The sequence below is a fragment of the Panicum virgatum genome, chromosome 7N (assembly GCF_016808335.1).
Source record: "Panicum virgatum strain AP13 chromosome 7N, P.virgatum_v5, whole genome shotgun sequence".
Lineage (NCBI taxonomy): Eukaryota > Viridiplantae > Streptophyta > Magnoliopsida > Poales > Poaceae > Panicum > Panicum virgatum.
In genome coordinates this window covers 50,491,667-50,513,554 of record NC_053151.1, presented here as the reverse complement: position 1 = coordinate 50,513,554, position 21,888 = coordinate 50,491,667, and the positions used below count along the sequence as shown (strand labels likewise).

Genomic DNA, 21,888 nt, shown 5'->3' with positions numbered 1-21,888 from the left:
GAGACGTGCGAGGTAAATAGCACGAACTCCCCGGCGCGGAGGTTGCCAAGGGGAACCGAGCCTGCTCGCACCCCCCAGCCGGTCTCCTGAGCGCTCCACCCAAGCAGGCGGCGCACTGTGTTCAGCTCTCCCTCGGTCTGGAAGCGACGGGGATGAACAAGGGATGCCATCTCCTGACGGGCGAGGAAGGAGCCTGTGTAGGGGGGAGAGAAGGTCAAGGAAGGCTCGGAGGCAAAGGGGCGCAAAGGCTGGAGGAAGAAGACGAATGCGGGAAAGCAACCGTAGGATACGGTATGCCCCGTTATAAAGCCTGTCTCAACCGGCGCGCCCCGAAACCGTCGCCGGAACTCAAGCGACGCTCGCACCAGGAGTTAGCTGCCCAGTCCATGACGTGGGGGGCCCAGGCCCACCTGTCAGGGAGGGTGGGTAATCAACGGGGGTGCGAAAAGGCGGGATCCGAACCGTCGCCCGCGCGCGTGAAGCAAGGCGGAAGCCGAGCTGACGTGCGCGCATTAATCATAGGCGTGGCCGAGCTTTTCGGGAGCTGCGCCGGTGGTAAATGATCCGTTTACTCCGGCCGCAACAATGCCGAACGTCGCGCGTGTGACTAAGTGAACCGCTTATCGTGGGGCCCTTAGTCAGTAATCCGTTGCGACGTGATGAGGCAGCAACTAACCCAATGGGTAGTCAAAGCCGGTCAAGACCTGCAGAAAGGAGCTTCAAGCTATATAGTGCCAAATCGCAGAAGTGGCCCCACCTGTGGGCTCGTACCTCCCCCAAGGTGGGCCCGGGGGCCACTGTCGGTACCCTGCAGCAGGGATACCCACTCTTACTGCAGGGAAGCAGGACCCGCGTAGTTATCCGTAGCTGCGCGGGAGAGACGGAGTAGCCAGGCCCCACAGGCCAGGCTTTTTCCCTCACCAGGCCAACGGCCCCGGACCGTTCCCCGCCTGAGGATGGGTCCGGTGGCGCCACGTGTCTCCATGGAAGGGAAGCTCCAAGCTGACCGCCGAAGCCTCGGACCCCCAGAGGGGTCCGGGACCTCCTACGCCCGTCCGGACTCCCCTCACCGTGTAGGGGTCCGAAGCCGCCACGTGTCCCGGAGGCGTGGGATCGTGCGCGAGCCTTCCGGAGGAAGACTCGCCCACCTACCGCATTTAATGCGATAGACAAGGCGTGCTCTGCCGCCGTGGTACACAAGACAGCCTTTTGTCAGGCCCCGCTGCGCGCCGCGTATTACCAAGGAGCACAGTGCAGCCGCCTGAGCCGCGCCCGCGCAGAGCCCGCCTGTAGCATTAAACGGATACGACAGCACGGCACTTTTCCATCATGCCGCCTACGCCGCAAGCTACACCGCCCGCTTAAGCAATGTGACGGGCGGTGTCACTAGCTGCGACGGGCCCGACCTGACAAGACGACGCTGGGACATGATGGACGAAGGGCTCCGGGAGCAGGCGAGGGAATCCAAGAGAAAGATCTCCTTTGCCTGCGACGCCATAATGCATGAACAGTGCGTTAGGTTATACTACATCGATTGGACCCACCTGTCGGGGATCCAACGACTGTGTACGCGCCCCCTTGAGATATAAAAGGGAGGCGCTCGCTGTGCACAGGACACATCCATACAGACTCAAGCTCTCGCACCTCCTCACGCTTGTGGGAAGGCAATACAACACACAGTGGATGTAGGGTATTACGCTCCGGCGGCCCGAACCACTCTAAATCCTGCTGTGTTTCTTGTGTTCTGGAGGGAGATCGATCTAAGACTAGCTACCCCCTGAGTACACACCCTCTGGGCTAGGGCGGGTGCCTTCCGCCACCCGGCCGTGGTTTGCAACACCACGACATAGATAATTCAAGTCAAATTTTTAGGTCCTTTAGAGCAACTCCAGCAATAGCCCCTAAATCAGACCCCCCCAATGTTAAATGAGGGTTGCCTCTGTTTTTAGGGGCTTCTAAATTTATTTCAACTCCAGCAATAACTCTCAACTAGAAACTGGGGCGCGCCTTTGGCGCGCCAGCTTGGGCTGGTACAGTAGATGACCTGTGAGTAGTATTAGCGTAGGCTATGTCTAGAGGATTATACAATTGACATGGAGGTGGGGATTAAGTGGACAAAGAAAGCGATGATGGAGTCCCGGAGATCTTAGTTGTAGGTTTGGGAATTTTGTAAATAGAATTTATGTTGTAATTGTAAAAAGAAAGATTTGTACATTTTTTCTTAAGCTGGAAGCTTAATATAAATGCGAAAATGGGAGAGTTCAAGCTAGAATCATGAAAGTTAGCAATCTGTAGACACGTGATGGTATTTTTTTTTAAGAAATTAGGGGTAAATATTTATGTGAACGAATTATGAAAATATTTTTTAATTTAAAATTTTGTTGTGTAGCAGGGATTTAGATTTTCAAATTTTGAGTGATTTTTTGTATTCAAAACTTTTTGGCATAAAAATATTTCAGTGTCCGAATCATAGGTAGAATGGATTTCATATAAGCATTGGTGTGAATGAATTGTGGAAGTGTTTTGAGTTTAAAAATATGCTCTGTAATAAAGTTGTATATTTTGAAATGTTAAGCAAATTTTATGTTGGACACGTTTTGGTTCGAATGTGTCTTGGTAGTCGAATTGTATGTATAGTGTCGCTAGTGTAGAAGTAATGAATGAAACGGATTGTTTACGTAATTTAAGTAATATTCGAGGGTATTTCGAAGAAAATTCTTGAGAGAGGAAAAAGACGGCGGGTTGTATTCCGAGGAAGTTAGGGGATTTTTTTTTTGCAAAATGTCCTAAGTTCGAGGACTTTTTTTCGAAATGACTGGGAAACGCAAGATATGGTATTCCAAGGAAGTTCGAGGACTTTTTGCAAAATGGCCTAAGTTCGAGGACTTTTTTGCAAAATGTCGAGGGCTTTTTTGCAAAATGGCCTAAGTTCGAGGACTTTTTTGCAAAATGACCGGGAACTTTTTGCAAAATGTCGAGGTTTTTTTTGCAAAATGACCTCAGTTCGAGGACTTTTTTGCAAAATAACCGGGAAACGCAAGATCTAGGCCGTCCGCCCGGCCGATCCGACGGCCGGGAATTGCGGGCGACGTGGCGCGATGCCGTGGCCGAGCTTGGGCCGCGTTTAGAAGTATAGAGATTCCAATATATAATAGAGGACTCCCTAGAGATCCCCTAAGAATGGAGGGTGGATGAGAGATTTTGGAGACCTTCCTAAAATAGCGGGTGAAGTAGAGGGACTGCTGGAGTACATTTTTTGGCTTAGCTCTCTAAACTTGGGATAAGAGGCTATTTAGAGGGTTTGCTGGAGATGCTCTACTCCTAATCATCATTGTCGTTGTCCTGGCCCGGCGGGCTGGACCCAACTAGTGATGATGCTGTGCGTTCCTCGTCCCAAATGTTGATGCAAGAGGCAATACAGTAACGCACGGGTTTATCCTGGTTCCGGCCGTGGGGCCGTACGTCCAGCAAAGGGGTGTGCAAGAGCACTGTACTATCTTGCTTTTTGAGAATTGGTTTTTTGAGAATTCTGGGACAGCTACATTCACCGGTTAAACCGGCGATGAAGTTACATTCACTGGTCAATTACGTCGGTTGATTAAGGTAGCCGTTGAAGTATAACGGCTAGTTGGAAAAAGGTGTTCACCGGTTAAACCGGTGATGACACAAATTGAATCATCGGATTAACCGGTGTTTGCGCTTTTTGTCAGCCACTTTTCCAACGGCTCTTTTGGGGTGTGTGGGCTATATATAGCCCCAAGGCCAATTGCAGCAGATGGTTGGAAGCCTCAAGAGCTGAAGAAAGTGCTGCCCAAGCAAAGATCCATCACCAACCATCCCAGAAGTGCTTAGTGCTATATCTAGCTTGTGAGAAGCTTTGAGAGAGTGCTTTGTGCACTTGTATAGGTTTAGTTCTTGAGAGAGCAAGCCTAAGAGAAGTCTTAGCCGAGGCTAAGCAAGTGTACTCGTCGTGTGACCCTCCGACTTGGTGTGGAGAGGCAACGACACTTTGTGCGGGGAAGGAGACCCCTCTTGGTGAGAAGCTCCAATAGTGAAGACGGTGCCGTTGGTGACGCTTCGAGAGAGACGGTGGCGGTGGCCTTGTCTTGGTGACTTGGCGTCACTTACCCTTTGCTTGCCGGAAGCCTTGGTGGCGAACGCAAGACGGTGATCAAGCGAAGAGACTCGGCATCACACTTGTTCTTGGTGGAAAAGTGGCCGTGAACGTAGGGAGGGACTTGTTGTCCTAACCGAACCACATTAAATCGTGTGTCTTGGTGTCTTCACGGGAGTTTACATATTCTCTCCCTTACCTCTTTACTTACCGTATTACATTTCCGCATTTACTCTATCTTGCGTGCCTTTACTTTCCTAGTTAGTTTGATTAGGATTGGCTTTAGGTTGCAAGTCTTTTGGGATAAGTAGAGAGTAGCATAGATAAACCTTAGTCATAACTAGCATGTGTATGACGTGTTAGGTTTATCTTATGCAAGTAGATTGAGCCCTAGGTTAGAAAGCGAATTAGCGACCCTATTCACCCCCTCCTCCTCTAGGGTCGGACACCCCGGTGATCCTTACAATTGGTATCAGAGCCTCGTTGTTCATTAGATCAATAGGCTTCGCCGCCTAGTGAGCGTGTGTGTCCGACGGAAGGGATGAGTACTGATAGGGCTCCTTTTTTCGATGGCACGGATTTTCCACGATGGAAAGTGCTTATGCAAACACGCCTTCAAGCCCGGGGGCTTGATGTTTGGCGTGTCACCGAGGTTGGCAAGAAAAATGAGATTAAGGCCGAGCGACAATATGATGCTATTGAAAAATCTTCTCTATTGTCCGCTTTATGTGATAGTGTGTTTAATTGTGTTTGTGCTTGTGAATATGCTCATAAGCTATGGACGCAAATCATCGAGAATCATGAGGGCACAAAGGATGTTGCCAATAAAAAATATCATATTTTAGGCGAGGAGCTTAGTAGCTTTAAACAACTTCCAAATGAAAATGCTCATGACATGTACTCACGATTAAATATTTTTGTCAATAAAATTAATGCCTTAGGTCTCAATCAAGTTGAGGATTGGGAGATTAACCGGAAGATCCTCCGAAGCCTTCGCAAGCTCGACTACGACATTATCAAAAGAAGACTTGGTCAAGCTTACACCAAACTAAGTCATCAATCAAATCATCGCCCATGAATATAGTATTGGGATGACAAAGAAGAAGGAGTAAGAGTCCACCTCTTCTCCAAGCCGCAAGAGTCTCGCCACCAAGCACTCATGCAAGTATCAACCAAGGCGGCAAGACTGATCAAGCTCAAGTTAACAAGAAGAAGAGGATGAGGAAGAAAGTGATGATGAATCAAATTCAAGTGAGGATGAAGAATACCCAAGCGCCGTGCTATATCACCACCGCAAGATAGCTGTCGGTACCCTGCAACTGGGGTACCCACTCCTACTGTGCCAAGACTCGCGTAGTTATCCGTAACTACGCCCTAAGGAGCTGAGCAGCCGGACCCCTAGGGTCCGGCTCCATCTCACCGGACCAACAGTCCCGGACCCGCTTCCCGCTCGGGGACGGGTCCGGTGTCACCACGTGTCCCAGAGGTGGAAATGCTCAGCACCTGTGGCCGCGGACCCGGACCCCCGCAGGTGGGTCCGGAACCTCCACGTGCCTATCCGGACCCCCATGAGCTCTCAGCTCAGCTAGCTGCTCGGGAGGGGTCCGGAGCCGCCACGTGTCACGCAGACGCGGGCGCGGGCGCAAGCCTTCCACTGGAAGCTCCCTCACCCACCTGCATTAAGTGCGAGCGGTTGAGGCGTGCTCTGCTGCCGCTGGGCACGGGACAGCTTTTGTCAGTCCACACTATAGATCGCCAGCCTTTCTGCCGCATTAAATGCTGGTGGTTGGGGCGTGCGCTGCCAGAGCAGGGCATCAGATACCCACTCACGGGCTGGACAGGCGTGACATGACAACACGGTAAGCCCGCCTGTTTCCAAGGCGGCTCGTCAATTACCAAGGCAAGCATTAAAGACTCAGCGCCGCGCGGATGGCAACGAGTCATGATGACCAGCTACTAACTGGAGCAACAGTGCACGCTGCTACAGCGGACTGAGTCAGTGGTTCAACGCTTCATCATGACCTCGACGCGCGGCTCTAGACGCTAGACTCTACTCCGACAGGACAGCTCAAGACCATCCCTGGTCAGAAGCTACGCACGAAAGCCGACGACAAGATCTCCGGATCTGAGGCATTGAAGGCCAAAGTGTAGTTTATAATACATCGTCGGGCCCACCTGTCGGGGCCCCGCTCAGTGTACGTGCTCCCCTTGGACATATAAAAGGGAGAGCACGCCCGCTAGAACACAGGTTCACACGGACATGAGGTTCCACAAGTTTTCACACATGCAGAGACTGGCATAGCTCCTCTCCCAGCTTGCACACAAGCTCAGGCAATACATCACACAGTGGACGTAGGGTATTACGCTCCGGCGGCCCGAACCACTCTAAATCCTTGTGTGCTTCCGTGTTCTTACGCCTCTAGATCGAGCATTCCTTGACTGCCCCCAAGCACATCCTACACTTAGGATTAGGCTGGTGCATTCCGCCACCCGGCTGTGGTTTGCCACACCACGACAATAGCTAAGCATGTGCATGAGCTCTATGAGTTTGGGTACAAAACTCTCATTAGAGAGAATGCGGTGGGGATGGAGAAGATGGCAAAGAAGAAAAAGAGCAAGTCAAGATCTCAAGCTCTCTCCGCCATCCACAAGTCCAAGAAAAGTGGTGAAAGCTCAAGTAGCAACAACAAAGATTCCAAGAGCACCACCACTCGTCGCCCTCGGAGATTATCACCACCACCAATGTGTCTTATGGCACAAGGTAATAAATATGTAGGTGATGACTCCTCCTCAAATGATGAATCCGATGTTGAAACCGATGAAACTAGTGAGATGATGACACTACTCCATAATCAACAAGAACATCTCACTAAACAAAATAGAGAAATCAAAGCTCTCAAAGCTAAAGAAAAGCTTCATGCCACATTTGTCTCAAGATATAAGAACTTGCTAAACAAATTCAATTTGTTAGACAATGAGCATGAAGAGCTTAAAAAGAAATATGAGAGCCTTGAATCTAAAAGTAGATCATCATCGGATGAATCTTTCCCTTGCAATATTCCTTGTGCAATTCCTATTGTCAAGGTAGATGAGTCTACATTTTGTGATCTAACCCCTTGCAATGAGGATGTGATTGTAGAAACATGTGATGATCTCATTGTTAAGAAAAATGATGAGCTCAAACAAGAGGTAGAAAGGCTAATGGCGGATTTGAGGCGGCTCAAAGGAAAGTACACTCAAGAGCAAGCCCAACCTTCTCAAGATAACCCCCTCAAGGGCGTGAACAAGCTTGAGAAGGGAGAAACTGTGACTTGCTTCAAGTGTCATAAAGAAGGTCACAAGTCCTACCAATGCAACGAAAAAGAGGGCCAATCAAAGGACAAAGAAAACGGCAAGCCCAAGAACTTGAACAAGAGCAAGAAGGGCCACAAGAAGGCTAAGGAGATCAAGAAAAACACATCTCCATACTTGAAGGCCTCATTGGTGTACACCAAGCCCACCCACAAATTCAAGCAAAAGAGTGACCGCTACATTCTCAAGAAGAAGGAAAATGGCAAGGTGGTTGCTCATGCCATGGGGTGGAGACATCAAGGATGGAACCGGCCTATTTGGGTGCCTAAGGAAATAATCAATACCATGGATGGCTCCCAAAGGGTTTGGGTTCCAAAGACTTAGAAGATGAGAGCGGTAACGGGGAATTTGGAGACTTGGCAAGTTTGGGGTGCATAAATAGGGATGCATCATGCAATTGGATTAGAACCAAGTATGCAATCAAAGATTAGTGACCCAAATTCCCCACCCTACAAATGAGGTAATGAGCAAGGTAAAAATGTCTAAATTCCAAAAAAAATTTGATATCATATATCATTGTAGCTCAATACCTCTCTAGGTTTGCACAAGCATAATTTCTTTAAAGTCGGTATCTTTTTTTCAAACTTGTGCCTCCTGGTTTGCATATGGTAGTTTGATTGTACTAATGTTTATTCTTGAAGCATTCTACATGAGCTTAATCTTGGTGTGAAATGCACCACTCTTACATGGCACATGCACTTCAATTAGGTATGTTGTTTCAATTGGTGCCATGTTTTCAAGTTATAGAGTTTGGTCCCCATTATGTGAAATACAAGTGCATACATTTGGCTATGTGATTCAAACACTATTGCACACATTTAGGGGGAGCTAACTCTATAGTTTGTGTTTTTGTGACTAACATGCTTTTCAAAGTGATATTTGTTGTAGTCACACTCCCAAGTCCAAATGATGGTACACACAAGATTGGCACAAGGGAAGGAGACCAAGCCATAACTCCAAAAGATTGAAGAGATAAAAAATCATCGGGAGGCATGGCTAGGTAAAACACCTCTCACCAAGTTAATTCATTTTGCTACTAATGTTTTTTCCTTGTGAGTGGCCGTTGTAGACCTCTATGTCGCTTTTTGGGTGTTTGATGACAAAGGGGGAGAGATGTCTCAAAGCAAGCATATGATTGAAAGACCTCATGTCTTCAAGCATCTAAGAAGAAGAGATCCTAGAAGGCCATCGTTAAGGGGGAGAAGACCAAGAAGAAGTGCAATGGCAAATGAAAGGCATGGTGATAGGGGGAGGTATGTATCTATGGTTCACATTTGGGGGAGAAGTGAAATATCAATGATCCTTTGAACCATACTGTTATACCATAATGCCAATGCTTAAGATCAACTCAACACATTCTCTAAATAAGCATTGGACATTGAGTAGTCATCCAAGCAAGCTAAGATTTTTTTCTCAACTCAAGTGTCTAAATTCTTTCAATATCTACATATATTGCTTGCTTTGGTTGTGTTGTCACCAATTACCAAAAAGGGGGGAGATTGTAAGGAAAATGGCCCCTTTTAGGGAAATGGCGTCTCATGCCATGGTTGCCATATTTCCTCAATATGTGTTTTGGTGATTTGATGACAACCCAACACTTGGACTAACGTTTATATACAGCCTTTAGGTCCAAGGGATGAAAACATGAAGAAAAAGTTGAAGAAACCGACGAAGACTCAATGCAAGAAGCCATCAAGAGATAAACAGAAACATTTCTATACACCAGTTAAACCGACGCTAAAGAAAATACATACGTCGGTGCATTGGCAAATGAAGACCAAAGGAAAAACTATACACCGGTTAAACCGACGATAAAGAAAAGACATACGTCGGTGCATTGACAGATGAAGACCAAGGAAAAACATACACCGGTTGAACTGATAAATCATCGGTCAATTACATCGGTGTAGTTGTCCAGAGAATTGGTTTTTCGGGAATTCTGGGACAGCTACATTCACCGGTTAAATCGGCGATGAAGTTACATTCACCGGTCAATTACGTCGGTTGATTAAGGTAGCCGTTGAAGTATAACGGCTAGATGGAAAAAGGTGTTCACCAGTTAAACCGGTGATGGCACAAAGTGAATCATCGGATTAACCGGTGTTTGCGCTTTTTGTCAGCCACTTTTCCAACGGCTCTTTTGGGGTGTGTGGGCTATATATACCCCCCAAGGCCGGTTGCAGCAGATGGTTGGAAGCCTCAAGAGCTGAAGAAAGTGCTGTCCAAGCAAAGATCCATCACCAACCATCCTAGAAGTGCTTAGTGCTATATCTAGCTTGTGAGAAGCTTTGAGAGAGTGCTTTGTGCACTTGTATAGATTTAGTTCTTGAGAGAGCAAGCCTAAGAGAAGTCTTAGCCGAGGCTAAGCAAGTGTACTCGTCGTGTGACCCTCCGACTTGGTGTGGAGATGCAACGACACTTTGTGTGGGGAAGGAGACCCCTCTTGGTGAGAAGCTCCAATAGTGAAGACGGTGCCGTTGGTGACGCTTCGAGAGAGACGGTGGCGGTGGCCTTGTCTTGGTGACTTGGCGTCACTTAGCTTTTGCTTGCCGGAAGTCTTGGTGGCGAACGCAAGACGGTGATCAAGCGAAGAGACTCGGCATCACATTTGTTCTTGGTGGACAAGTGGCCGTGGACGTAGGGAGGGACTTGTTGTCCTAACCGAACCACGTTAAATCGTGTGTCTTGGTGTCTTCACGGGAGTTTGCATATTCTCTCTCTTACCTCTTTACGTACCGTATTACGTTTCCGCATTTACTCTATCTTGCGTGCCTTTACTTTCCTAATTAGTTTGATTAGGATTGACTTTAGGTTGCAAGTCTTTTGGGATAAGTAGAGAGTAGCATAGATAAATCTTAGTCATAACTAGTATGTGTAGGACATGTTAGATTTATCTTATGCAAGTAGATTGAGCCCCTAGGTTAGAAAGCGAATTAGCGACCCTATTCACCCCCTCCCTCTCTAGGGTCGGACACCCCGGTGATCTTTACAACTTCTTTGAGTCCTTTTCTGTCTTCCAGATTGGAAGGAGGCTGTAGGTCTTCGTGAGCCTGGTTGCTCAGCATGTGTTTGCGTTTTTAGGGTGGTTTTAATCCCCTGATTAGGGTGCCCCTAATCATGGTACCCGACAATCGTACATGTACATCTTATTTATTTGTGATCTCATGATACAGTAACTGATGATATATAAACAAAGCAATAAGTAACACATACAAAAGCACCGTTGATACTGCCACTAAAAAAGATGGAAAGTACTGCAGGCGATGGGAAGGAGAGCAATGAAGATGGTAATAACATAGCGTGGATGGGATTTGCACGCCCCGGCCGACCTCGATTACTAGCTGTATGATTTTTGGCCCATGCTGTTTGTCAGCAGCAGCATGGACCAGAGACAAGGAGGCCGAGACCGAGGCCCCCCTCCCTCCCGGCACCAGCAGCCAAGTACTGTATCTATATTCTTGCAGATCCCGAGGCAGACAGCTGACGTTGATTGATCTTATAAGACAAAAAATACGAGCACGGGAATCAGGGACGGTGGATGCATTCGCTCTTGGTGGACATTTGGTTTGTTTGGTACCCTAGCACTCGCTCGTGATCCAAATGCTTCCTCCTCCTCAACCTTTTAGTTGTTTCTTTTCTACAAGTGCACACGTTGGTATGGTGGAAACAACCCTCTTCTTTTTAGTTATTATTACAAGTGCACACGTTGGTATGGTGCAAACAACACGTTGATGGCGATGTGAGCAAAAGGCCATGAAGCAGATGAATGAATCCTGACAAGGATTTGATAGATTTGGCGCTTCTTTTGAGGGAGCCAAAGCAAGAGACCAAGAGTTGCTTGGTGCTCAGCTCAGATCATTATTCGAGCTAGTGATTCCGTCTTGTTAAAAAAAACGGAATGTGGTTTTGTTGCCTGTTCGCGGAGGTGGTGAAACACAGCGGGAATGTGGTTTTGTAGCCTGGTCGCGGAGGTGGTGAAACACAGCGGGACGACAGCGACAAGAAAGGACAGGTGGAAGCACAAAACATTCCCTAGCTTGGGCTTGTTCCATGTTGATGCCTTGGTTGTGCAGTAGTACGGAGTACTAATAAAACTCATCAGCATATTCTTTCAGAAAAAAAAAACTCATGAGCATCGTTTAGCAACCGGCCGGCAAACAAGCAGCACACTGCTTTGCTTTGTCTTGCCTTTCTCCGTACGCTGCTGTCCGGTGGAGGGGAGTTTTGGTTAGGTTAGACTGACTTCAACAACCGTAGGGAAAAGCAAAATTGCATCGCGCACGGTATTTTTGCGATGAAATACGACGTCCAACAGAAGAGGCAAACGAAGCAGGCATTTTGCCTCCGACGGCAACGGCGATGCAAAAATGCATCTTCTCTCTCCGCCGATGCAAATCGCTGGTGCGAGCTCCGCCGTCGGGCCTCGCCGGGGCGCGGGCGAGCTCTGCTGCCGCGGCCCCGCGAGCTCTGCCCCCAGGCGCCTCCTCGCCGCCGCCCTTCGCCTCCTCGCTCTGGTCCTTCTCCCCGGCGGCCTGGAGGTGCGGCGCTATGGTGGCCCGCCTCTTCCGGCGCCTCTCTCCCTCGGCGGCCGCCGCACCTCCCGGCGGCCTGGAGGCGGGCGCTCGGCGGCTCGACAGGGAGGGAGCCGAAGGCGAGCAGGGGAGGAAGGGGGTGCAGGGGGCGGCGGCGCGTCGATTCGAGGCGACCGGAGACGAAGACGGCGACGGCGACCGCACCACGGGGAGGAGGTGACCGTGGCCGTGCGTGTGCGCCCGTGCCTGCTGTGGTGGCAGCGCGATGCCTCGCCCCCGGACGCCGCCGCCGCGCTCGCCGCCCCGCCCGCGCATGCGCATGCCATGGCGGCCATGGCGGGCGCGTGTGGGAGCTCAGCGCCATGCGGGCTGGCCTCCGCGTGGCGGTGGCGGCGGCGGGCCGCGGGGCAGCGGGGCCGGCCGGCCGCAGCAGAGATCCACCGCGGGCGGGCGGAGCGGCGCACGCGGCCGCTGCCCCTGCTCCCTCCGGTCGCGCGAGTGGGCGGCGGAGCGGCGAGCGGGGTGGAGTGTCGCGGGAGGGGCGGGCGGAGGGTCGCGGAGCTGCATCGGGAGAAGCTCGCCGAGATGCGCACGTGGCGGCCGGGGACCTGCGGGCCAAGTCCGGGTAGCACTCCAGCACGCGCGGCACGTCAACGGACTTGACGACGGGGGCGAGGTCGACGACGATGCTGGCGTGCATGACCATGTTCTTGCGCACGCTGCAGCCGAGCACGAGCGGGTAGGCGGCGAGGTCCTCGCAGGTGAGGCCGAGGGAGGCGAGGAACTCGGCGCGCTCCCGCATGATGTCGACGGTGACCGGGGGCTCGAGGCCCGCGAGCTCGCCCGGGTCCACGCCGAGGGAGGCGAGGAAGGCGTCGACGTCGGCGCGGCGGGCGGCGTGCTCGCGCTCCATGTCGAGGAGGCTGGAGGCAGAGGAGCCTGCGGAGGCGCGGCGCGGGGAGGAGTGGCGGCACGGGGCGATGGGATGCAGGGGAGGAGGAGGCGGCCGGCGCGTGGGAGGGAGGCGGGGCCGGCGCAGATGGAGGCGGGCCGGCGCGTACGGAGGCGGAGGGCGAGCGGCGTTGCGGCGGAGGTCGATTTGCCTCTCCGGTTTGGCACCGCTGTTGGAGTCGTCTGCGAAAATGACTTGTTGGCGTCACTGTTCACGTGAGGCAAATCGGGTGTGTCTCTCCAAAATGCATCTTCGTTGTTGGAGTCAGTCTTAGTGCTCTGCTTTTCATTTCAGTTCGACGAATTGAATTCCACACGGAGCAGTAGTGTTGTGTTTGCTTGCTCTTGTTGCCATTGCCATGTGTGTGGTCATAGCTTTGTGCTGCGACATCATCCATCTTTTTCCTGTTTTTCTTCCCCCAATCCTCCATCCCAACTGCTGATCCGCGGCTGCAGTGTATGATTGCTCAATCACCCACCCCGCTCCTTCCAGACAGAGGTATGAGCCCGTTTAGCTAGCAAAAATTTTTGCCTCACCTTCAGACACATGTATACACATGCATGAAATACTAAATGTAGTTAAAAGATAAAATTAATTGTATAGTTTAGATGTACACGATGAGATGAATTTTTTAAATCTAATTAGTGTATGATTAGTCATAAGTGCTATAGTAACCTACATGTGCTAATGATGCGATCAAACATCTGGTCAAACATTTGATGTGATTTTTGTACTACAAATTTTCATCAACTAAACACACCTATTTTACCGCAGGACACTGTATTGCAGCTTTTTTTACTGCTTTTTTCTACTTGAAAAGTTTCAATCTGTCAGGCCGACGGACTCCCCGCCTCGGTTCAGACCTCAAAACTCGGCTCCCCATCTCTGCATCTGCTCCTCCGGTGCTTGTGCTTCTCTGTTGGTTGTTGCGCTGCCATTGGCGACGACTAGCCGAGGCGTCAAACGGGGATTGATTACTCGACCACCAGGCCTAGACCATCTGTTCCCTCATTCTTGTTTAGTCTCCTCCGTCTTCCTTCCATCCCCGCACGACCGCACCACTCCACCACCACCAACTTCCTTTTCCTTCTTCGCCTGCCGGCTCCTCCGCCCCGGCCCGCCTAGCCGCCGACCACCACCACCCAACCCAGCTACACACCTCTCTGCACTCCTCAAACCTTCTCGTGCGACCGGCGCTCCTTCGGAGGGAGGATCTCATGACAGCCCGCCGAGGACTTCCATGACGACCGGAGGACGGCCGCCGATGGAATGGCAGATCCCGTCGACATCGACAAGGTCAGCACCCGCCGCTGCCGACCGCTTTCTTGCCCTTTCTTCTCCCTTCCAATCCCGTTCGTGGTTCCTTGCGAGAATTTCTGGCTAACGCCCCAAATGCCAATGCGGCAAGTCACAGCTGCGTGCTTCCTTCTTGCCATTGCCAAAGCCCGGACCTTTGCTGTGTGGATGTCCCTGCGCCTATACGCCTGCACCGGAACTCGCTCCGCTCCGGCTTTCGGGCAAGTCGGCCGGCCGAGCCATGGCAGCTCCCTTCCGAGTTCCGACTTCCTCCTCACACACACTCACACTGAAGGCTCAAGGCTGCAATGCCGGCCCATTCTCTTTTACTCTGGTTGGCCGACCCCCAATCCAACTCACGGAGCGGGAGGGGACGGCGGGCACAGAACCCGCACGCTGCGCCTCATGGCCGGTCAGGGGGTGCCTGAGATTTTACTCTGAGATTAAAATGAAAACTTTTATTTCAAGGCTTTGCTAAACTGCTTGCATGGCTCAGGGCTGATATGCCCCTTGTTTGGATGTGTCAAACAACTGTCTGATATACCCTTGTTTCCTCTGTCCTATTATGCCTGCGGCCTGCATTATTTCCTCACCCTGCAACCGATCCATTTTAAAATACTAGGATGTTTTCGGATGATCAAATTCCTAATGTTGGGGAATCATATCACACTGCAGCTTGTCCTTTCCTTGTTAGTATTAAGGATATCAAAATACAACGAAGAAAACAATGTGATTGCGGAAACTCTCCCACTAGTTGCTCTTGTTTTCAGGGAAGAGGCCAGGAAGACTCCTGGAACTTTCCAATAGCATTGGTGCTGTCAGCCAACTCTGTATTTAGAAGCACGTTTCTAGGAAATGTCTTAAAAAAATATATGTTAATGTTCGATCCATAATCTGTGTCCATTACTGTCTTCACAACTCTCTGTTCTTCCTCATGAACTTTGTAGGCACTTATTGCTCTAAAGAAAGGCACCCAGCTGCTTAAATATGGTCGCAAAGGGAAGCCAAAATTTACTCCCTTCAGACTATCAAATGTAAGTTCTCTTCAGCCGATGTTCCAGATTAATGATGTTGTCTAGAATGCTTTTCTTTTATCCGTCCATATGCATCTGTTATTTTTATCATGACGATCTTAGCCTTTTGCCTCGAACCGTTGTAGCAGAAACGACACCATTCGTTTTTTTTTTTTGGAATGAGAATTGAGAGAGGTAGATCTCGTCCTTTAGTTACTACCCATACTTATTAAAATTCCTTTTATGCTCTACACAGGATGAATCGACTCTTATTTGGGTTTCAAGTAACAAAGAGAAAACATTGAAATTAGCTTCCGTGTCCAGGATTCTCTCAGGGCAGAGAACGGTAAGGAGGTTTTGAGCAATCTTTTATGTTTTTCCAAGTTTTTTTTTTTGAAAAGGATAATCTGTTAACATGTATTCTTTTCAGCTTGTTTTCCAACGTTTTCTGCTCCCTGAAAAGGATCATTTATCCTTCTCACTTATATATAATGATGGCAAGCGATCTCTCGATCTGGTATTATAATGAGAAACAATTTAACCTTCTTGCTTCTCTTTCCATTCCGATTGTATTGCATATACTTATGTCATATCCTGTTTTAAAGATATGCAAGGATAAAGTTGAGGCAGAGGCTTGGTTTACAGGTCTTAATGCCTTGATATCTCCAGGACAGCATGGATCTCAGGCCCAACACATAGATGGAATACGAAATGCTGGTCTTCCTTTTGATGTAAACTCTTATGCTCCAACAAAGTTCACTTCTGTACACATTTTTTTCTTATCGATGTTTAGTTACTTTGATAGTATATATTTCATATCATTAACTGACTCATTGAACCTATCCTTATGTTCTACTCTTTGTTGACTCAAATTTAGCAAGACTCTTTGTTGCTCAAATTTCTCACACACTATTCTCATACTTATATGAAGTATCAAATCATTAGAACTAGCATAATCTCAACAACTGTCTAATCAGTAACTAGGCGTACAGCCCGCGCATTTGCGCGGCTAGTATTGAAAATTCAAAAATTCGCATGTCGTTGTATCCTTACTTAAAGATTATACTATTTTTTTAACCATACATCACCCTGTTCATTATCGTAAATTATGTCTTATTGTTGGTTAAAACAATTCAAATATGATCTACCTGTAATAACAATTTGATTTGTTGAGCTTTAATAATATTATGCATATAATTATTCCTATATTCGTTTATTTTGATTGATTGTTGTTAGCTTTAGTTTTTATTAATAGTATATGTTTGTAACTAATACATAGATAATTGGTATTTTATATTTAATTTTTCATAATGGCATTGGTGGGTGATTTTTAATTAGGCACAGGGATATTTTAGGCTAATTTTATCATAATGGCAGTGGTGGGTAATTTTTATTTTTCTATTTTTCTCCAATTAACGTGGGAATTTCTAGACCTTGACAGAGGCTCCGTTTGTTGGCCAAATAATAAGATAATAAATTACAGTAGTACCACGGTTTCCATGACTATCGAGTGGAGCTTTTCTTTCATGTTCATTTGACCTCATCACACCTTTAATTGTTCAGGTTCTTGGGAATTAACCATTTGTTGTAGGTGACATTATCAGCTATTGCTAGAGTTTGACACGCAAAGCAAGATGGCAAGTTAGTATCAGTTTCTAGGCATTCTTCTGGTTCCCAGCACATTGCTGATAACGCATCATGTTATTTTTCTATTACATGTTGTCTGTATATTATTGCTTATTATACTGTTCGAATAGATTAATCACAGCTCTTAAACCTTAGAACGCTAGAATTGTTATCATTTTCGTTTCTATTGGTTGCAGTGTGCAAGAGAAAGTAGCCTAAGTAGTAGCTCTACTTTTACGTCGGATTCCTTTGAGAATAAGTTGAGCTCTGCAAACTCTACAAAGGATCGTTCTTCAGGAGAATATACATATTCAGAAAGGACTGATGTGTCAGATATGCAAGTGAAAAGTGTTTCTTCTTCAGATATTCGAATCAGTGTTTCCAGTGCCCTTAGCACATCCAGCCATGGATCTGGAGGTGAAGATTCTGAATCATTTGGTGATATTTATGTATGGGGAGAAGTTATCTGTGATACCGCTTCAAGATCAGGGTTGGATAGAAGTCCTTGTTCTCCTGGCGCAACTACTGATGTTCTTGTACCAAAGCCCCTAGAGTCAAATGTAATGCTTGATGTCAGTTATATTGCTTGCGGTGTGAAACATGCTGCCCTTGTTACAAGACAGGCAGAGGTATTTACATGGGGAGAAGAATGCAGCGGGCGTCTTGGTCATGGGGTTGGAACAAATGTTTTCCAGCCACGTCTTGTTGAGTCACTATCTATCTGCAACGTTGAACTAATTGCTTGTGGTGAATTCCATACTTGTGCTGTCACTGCAGCTGGTGACCTCTACACTTGGGGAGATGGTACACACAATGCAGGGCTGCTTGGTCATGGTAGCAGTGTGAGCCACTGGATCCCAAAAAGAGTCTCAGGTCCACTGGACGGTCTCCAGGTATCAACTGTATCTTGCGGCACATGGCATACAGCCTTGATAACTAGTTCTGGGCAGCTGTACACATTCGGTGATGGCACATTTGGAGTCTTGGGTCATGGAAACCGAGAATCCTGCTCATATCCAAAGGAAGTGGAATCTTTGAAGGGTTTGAGGACAATTTCTGTTTCCTGTGGTGTCTGGCATACTGCTGCTGTTGTTGAGGTTATCATTTCACAGTCAAATGCTTCATCTGGGAAGCTGTTCACCTGGGGGGATGGAGACAAATATCGCCTTGGGCATGGTGATAGGTCCTCAAAACTGAAACCAACTTGTGTGCCTTCATTGATAGATTACAACTTTCATAGGGCTGCATGTGGTCATACTCTTACGATTGGGCTGACTACTTCAGGACACATGTTTACTATGGGAAGTTCTGTGTATGGACAGCTCGGAAATCCAAATAATGATGGAAGGTATCCCCGCCTGGTAGAAGAAAAACTTGGGGGTGGTGGTGTTGTGGAGGTTGCTTGTGGATCGTACCACGTTGCAGTATTGATAAATGCAGGTGAAGTTTACACATGGGGTAAGGGTGCAAATGGAAGATTGGGTCACGGTGATATTGCAGATCGTAAAGTGCCTACACTTGTTGAGGCTTTGCGGGATAGGTCTGTAAAACGTGTTGCTTGTGGATCAAGCTTTACAGCTGCAATTTGTCAACATAAATGGGTGTCTGGGATGGAGCAGTCTCAGTGCTCAGCATGTAGACAGCCATTTGGTTTCACTCGGAAAAGGCACAACTGCTACAATTGTGGCTTAGTACACTGTCATTCGTGTAGTTCAAAAAAAGCATTAAGAGCAGCATTATCTCCTAATCCCGGGAAGCCATACCGTGTATGTGATTCATGTTATGTGAAATTAAGTAAAGTTTTGGATACGGGTGTCAGCTATAGCAGAAATACAATTCCCCGTTTACCTGGTGATTCAAAGGCTGAGAAAATTGACACAAAGGCAACCAAAGTTGCACCGTCCAATAGCTCAGATATGATTAGGAATTTAGATGTAAAGGCAGCTAAGCTGACGAAGAAGTCTGACTACTCTTCACATGTTCCAGCAGCATTGCAGCTGAAAGACATTCCTTTCATCAGGGCACCTGACCTGCACAACTCGTCTACAATGGCTAATCAATGCCCTTATGACTCCAGATCTACTTTACCATTTTTGAGGATGCCATATCTGAACTATTCCAGCTCCTTATCCTCAGAAAGATTGGAGAGCCTTCGGGATGCAAATGAACTTCTGAAGCAAGAGGTTCAAAAACTACAAGCAGAGGTATGTTTCTTCTATACTTCTGTAGTGATTAAAATTTAAAAACATCAAGTGAGAATACTTATACTTGATCTTGGATCAGGTTAATAGCTTGAGACAGGAACGTGAACAGCAAGATGCTGAGCTGCAGAAATCACAGGCAAAAACCCATGAAGCAATGACCCTTGCTACTGAGGAAGCATCCAAATTGAAGACTGCCAAAGATGTCATAAAATCACTAACAGCGCAGGTAAGATTTCTCATTGAATCTTTTTTCAATATTATCAATCCAAGAGCTGGTGTTAGCACCATTTTCTTCAGTTATTTATCTTGCACCATATGAGTGCAATGGTAACAGCTGTTGGAAGCCAGGCAGTTGTAGCTTATCTTGCTTATGTACCCATTTGAATTTTGTAGATCCCCAGGTCTGCATCGAGGCAATGAAATTTTTAATGTTTAGCAGTTTTATGATATATGATTTTTTTTTTTTGGTCTTGTTTGTTTTACAGTACTGGAGGCTGTTGATACAAATCATTTATCATGTTTCCTCTTTCTTCTTTTGGCAGCTAAAAGAAATGTCTGAAAGGCTTCCTCCAGGAGCATGTGATGTGAAGAACGGACGCATGATGGGTGCTTTACCGCCTGAAATTGGGAGAGAGAACCATATTAGATATGACCCAGGCAGCATTCTGTATCCCCAAACTCCCGCTTCAGTTGGATCTACTCGGTTTGGTGGATTACCTGCCCAAGTTCATCAAGCAAACGACTACAATGAAACTGTCATAGTTCCACAGGAAGGAAGGGGTGAACACCTCAACGGTTTCAGCGTGGTCTCCTCTGTGCAGCAGAGAGCTAATGGAGGGACTATTGGGTATCATCATAGACCAGGTGATCATGAGCAGAAGGAAACAGACAGGTTCCAGATAAATCTAAACAACTTCACCATGAGAAGTTCTGGTTCCCCCAATAATCAAGTTGAAGCAGAGTGGATAGAGCAGTATGAACCTGGAGTTTACCTGACTCTAGTTTCTCTCCGTGATGGGACCAAAGAGCTGAAACGAGTACGGTTCAGGTACGGCACATTACTCATTCAGAACAAGTGTGTTCTTTAATTCTCCCTTGAATAGCCACTTATATTATTAGGTGGTATGCATTGTTTAGTAGTCCGTAGTTGTATTCATCCTTGAACAACACAGTTTTCTGATATGGAAGTGCTGTTTGCAGCCGGAGGAGGTTTGGAGAACACCAAGCAGAATCATGGTGGAATGACAACTGCGAAAAAGTGTACGAAAAGTACAATGTCTGTGGAGCGGATCGACTTTCTTCTGTAATGACAACTTAATGTAAACCTGCATGAAGAACCGAGACACCCAGCTTGTTTTTGGAGTGTGCTGCATCGGCTTATGTAGCTTGTTATGTTCTGTCATCTACCTCATCGGGCCCTTGCTGTATAGAGCAAATGATGTGTAACATTAACATGATGGGAGCAAGTAGTCGTTGCTCCTTTGACCAAGATACATTGCTGTATGTATATTTAGGTTTAATGGATGAGAGAAAGCTCCATCATCTTATTGCGGCCTCTTATGTTTTGTGTTGGACGTCATGTTTTGCTGCTCGAGTTATTCCTCTGTGAAATGGACCTAGAGAGCCCAATTGGGAGGTCCTGAGCTCCAGGTCGACGAGTGTGTATTTGAAAGATTTTTTTTTTAGATAAAGGAGCAAAATGGACCTACCCCAACTTGCTTGGGAAAAAAAAGGCTATGTTGTTGTAAAGGAGCAAAATGTTCCGGCCTCTGCACTCACACGTGAGTGTGTATTTGAAAGATGCTGCTACTGTCATGAGAATCCAGTTCATCTGCTGGTAATCTGAATTGCTGCTGGATGTTAGTACGTGGGCTGTCTGCGTCAGCTGGAATATATATGGTCCTTAATCCTTATCGCGAGGAAAGCTTCAGGAGGTGGGTTTGAGTGACAAAGGACGAATCAGAATCACACCAGGATAATCTTGCAAAAGTGATGACGCACTCGACCACTGGCTGAAGAGGAGAATGCGCCCATTTCTGTGATCTGATAAGCTTGGAATTTCCCTTTTTTTTCCGATCGATGACGCGGGGTGTCAAATGGTATGGATTGTCGGCCAAGGCTGACGCGACTCCTTCTCATCGATCGAAAATGCATGTTATCTGAATATATATGCTTAGAACAGCTAGCTACTAGCAGTACTGAACAAGTTTATGCATATGCATGTTTATCTGGTGAGTTGCGTAATTCTCTTTCATTCTTATCTGCACTGCTGGACCTCACCGTCGGCGTCTTGGTCGGTCGGATAAAACTCCAGCACTCGAGAATATTATTATATTGGAGATCAGCATTTCATCAGAATTCCCTTGTCTTTTTTTCGTGTCAGATTTACAGTTTGTGGAAGTGTCAAGTTAGTGATGGATTGACCGACCAGCTTTGAACTAAAGATTCAGGTCTCCTTGGGGACCGACAGGAATCCATCCAAGCACAGGCTCCTCTCATGATCACGCACGCCGGCCCCGTCCCTGAGTTCCTCTCTCGGTCCGGTCAGCACTCACTGGGTGTCAGCAACGACGGAGGGAGGGGAAAGGGCAGCGAGACCAATGCAATCATACCGGACCATTCAGAATTTCAGACTTGACGGATACAGAAAACCATGGAGGCGAAGAACTAGCTAGCCATGGGCCATGGCCATAGCACGATTCGTTCAATGCAGCAGCTCCCGTCGCGTCGTGCGTGCGTGCGTGCGGGCGTGGCCGTATCCCATCTCCCCTCATCCCCTGACGAGACGACATGGCTTGGG

The 21,888-nt window shown here is 47.7% G+C and overlaps 1 protein-coding gene across 2 annotated transcripts; it reads left to right on the top strand.

The window, feature by feature from the left end:
- Positions 1–13,925: 13,925 nt before the first annotated feature.
- LOC120681894 (PH, RCC1 and FYVE domains-containing protein 1-like) lies at positions 13,926–20,638 on the top strand. Of its 2 annotated transcripts, none has more exons than XM_039963553.1 (9): positions 13,926–14,245; positions 15,193–15,279; positions 15,515–15,604; positions 15,689–15,775; positions 15,864–15,989; positions 17,082–19,088; positions 19,168–19,314; positions 19,631–20,136; positions 20,289–20,638. In XM_039963553.1, the coding sequence occupies exons 1-9, from the start codon at positions 14,219–14,221 to the stop codon at positions 20,404–20,406; spliced, it is 3,195 nt and encodes a 1,064-aa protein (XP_039819487.1). In that variant the 5' UTR covers positions 13,926–14,218; the 3' UTR covers positions 20,407–20,638. The 2 variants fall into 2 exon arrangements, with proteins under 2 accessions (XP_039819487.1, XP_039819488.1); XM_039963554.1 differs by having other exon boundaries at positions 13,927–14,245; positions 15,904–15,989.
- Positions 20,639–21,888: the final 1,250 nt, after the last annotated feature.

Bases quoted from the DNA above. Each gene is read 5' to 3' on its own strand.
- LOC120681894 (XM_039963553.1), top strand. From the start codon at position 14,219: ATGGCAGATCCCGTCGACATCGACAAG. The intron at 15,605-15,688 runs GTAAGGAGGTTT...TATTCTTTTCAG, and splicing joins TTCTCTCAGGGCAGAGAACG to CTTGTTTTCCAACGTTTTCT. The intron at 19,315-19,630 runs GTAAGATTTCTC...TTCTTTTGGCAG, and splicing joins TAAAATCACTAACAGCGCAG to CTAAAAGAAATGTCTGAAAG.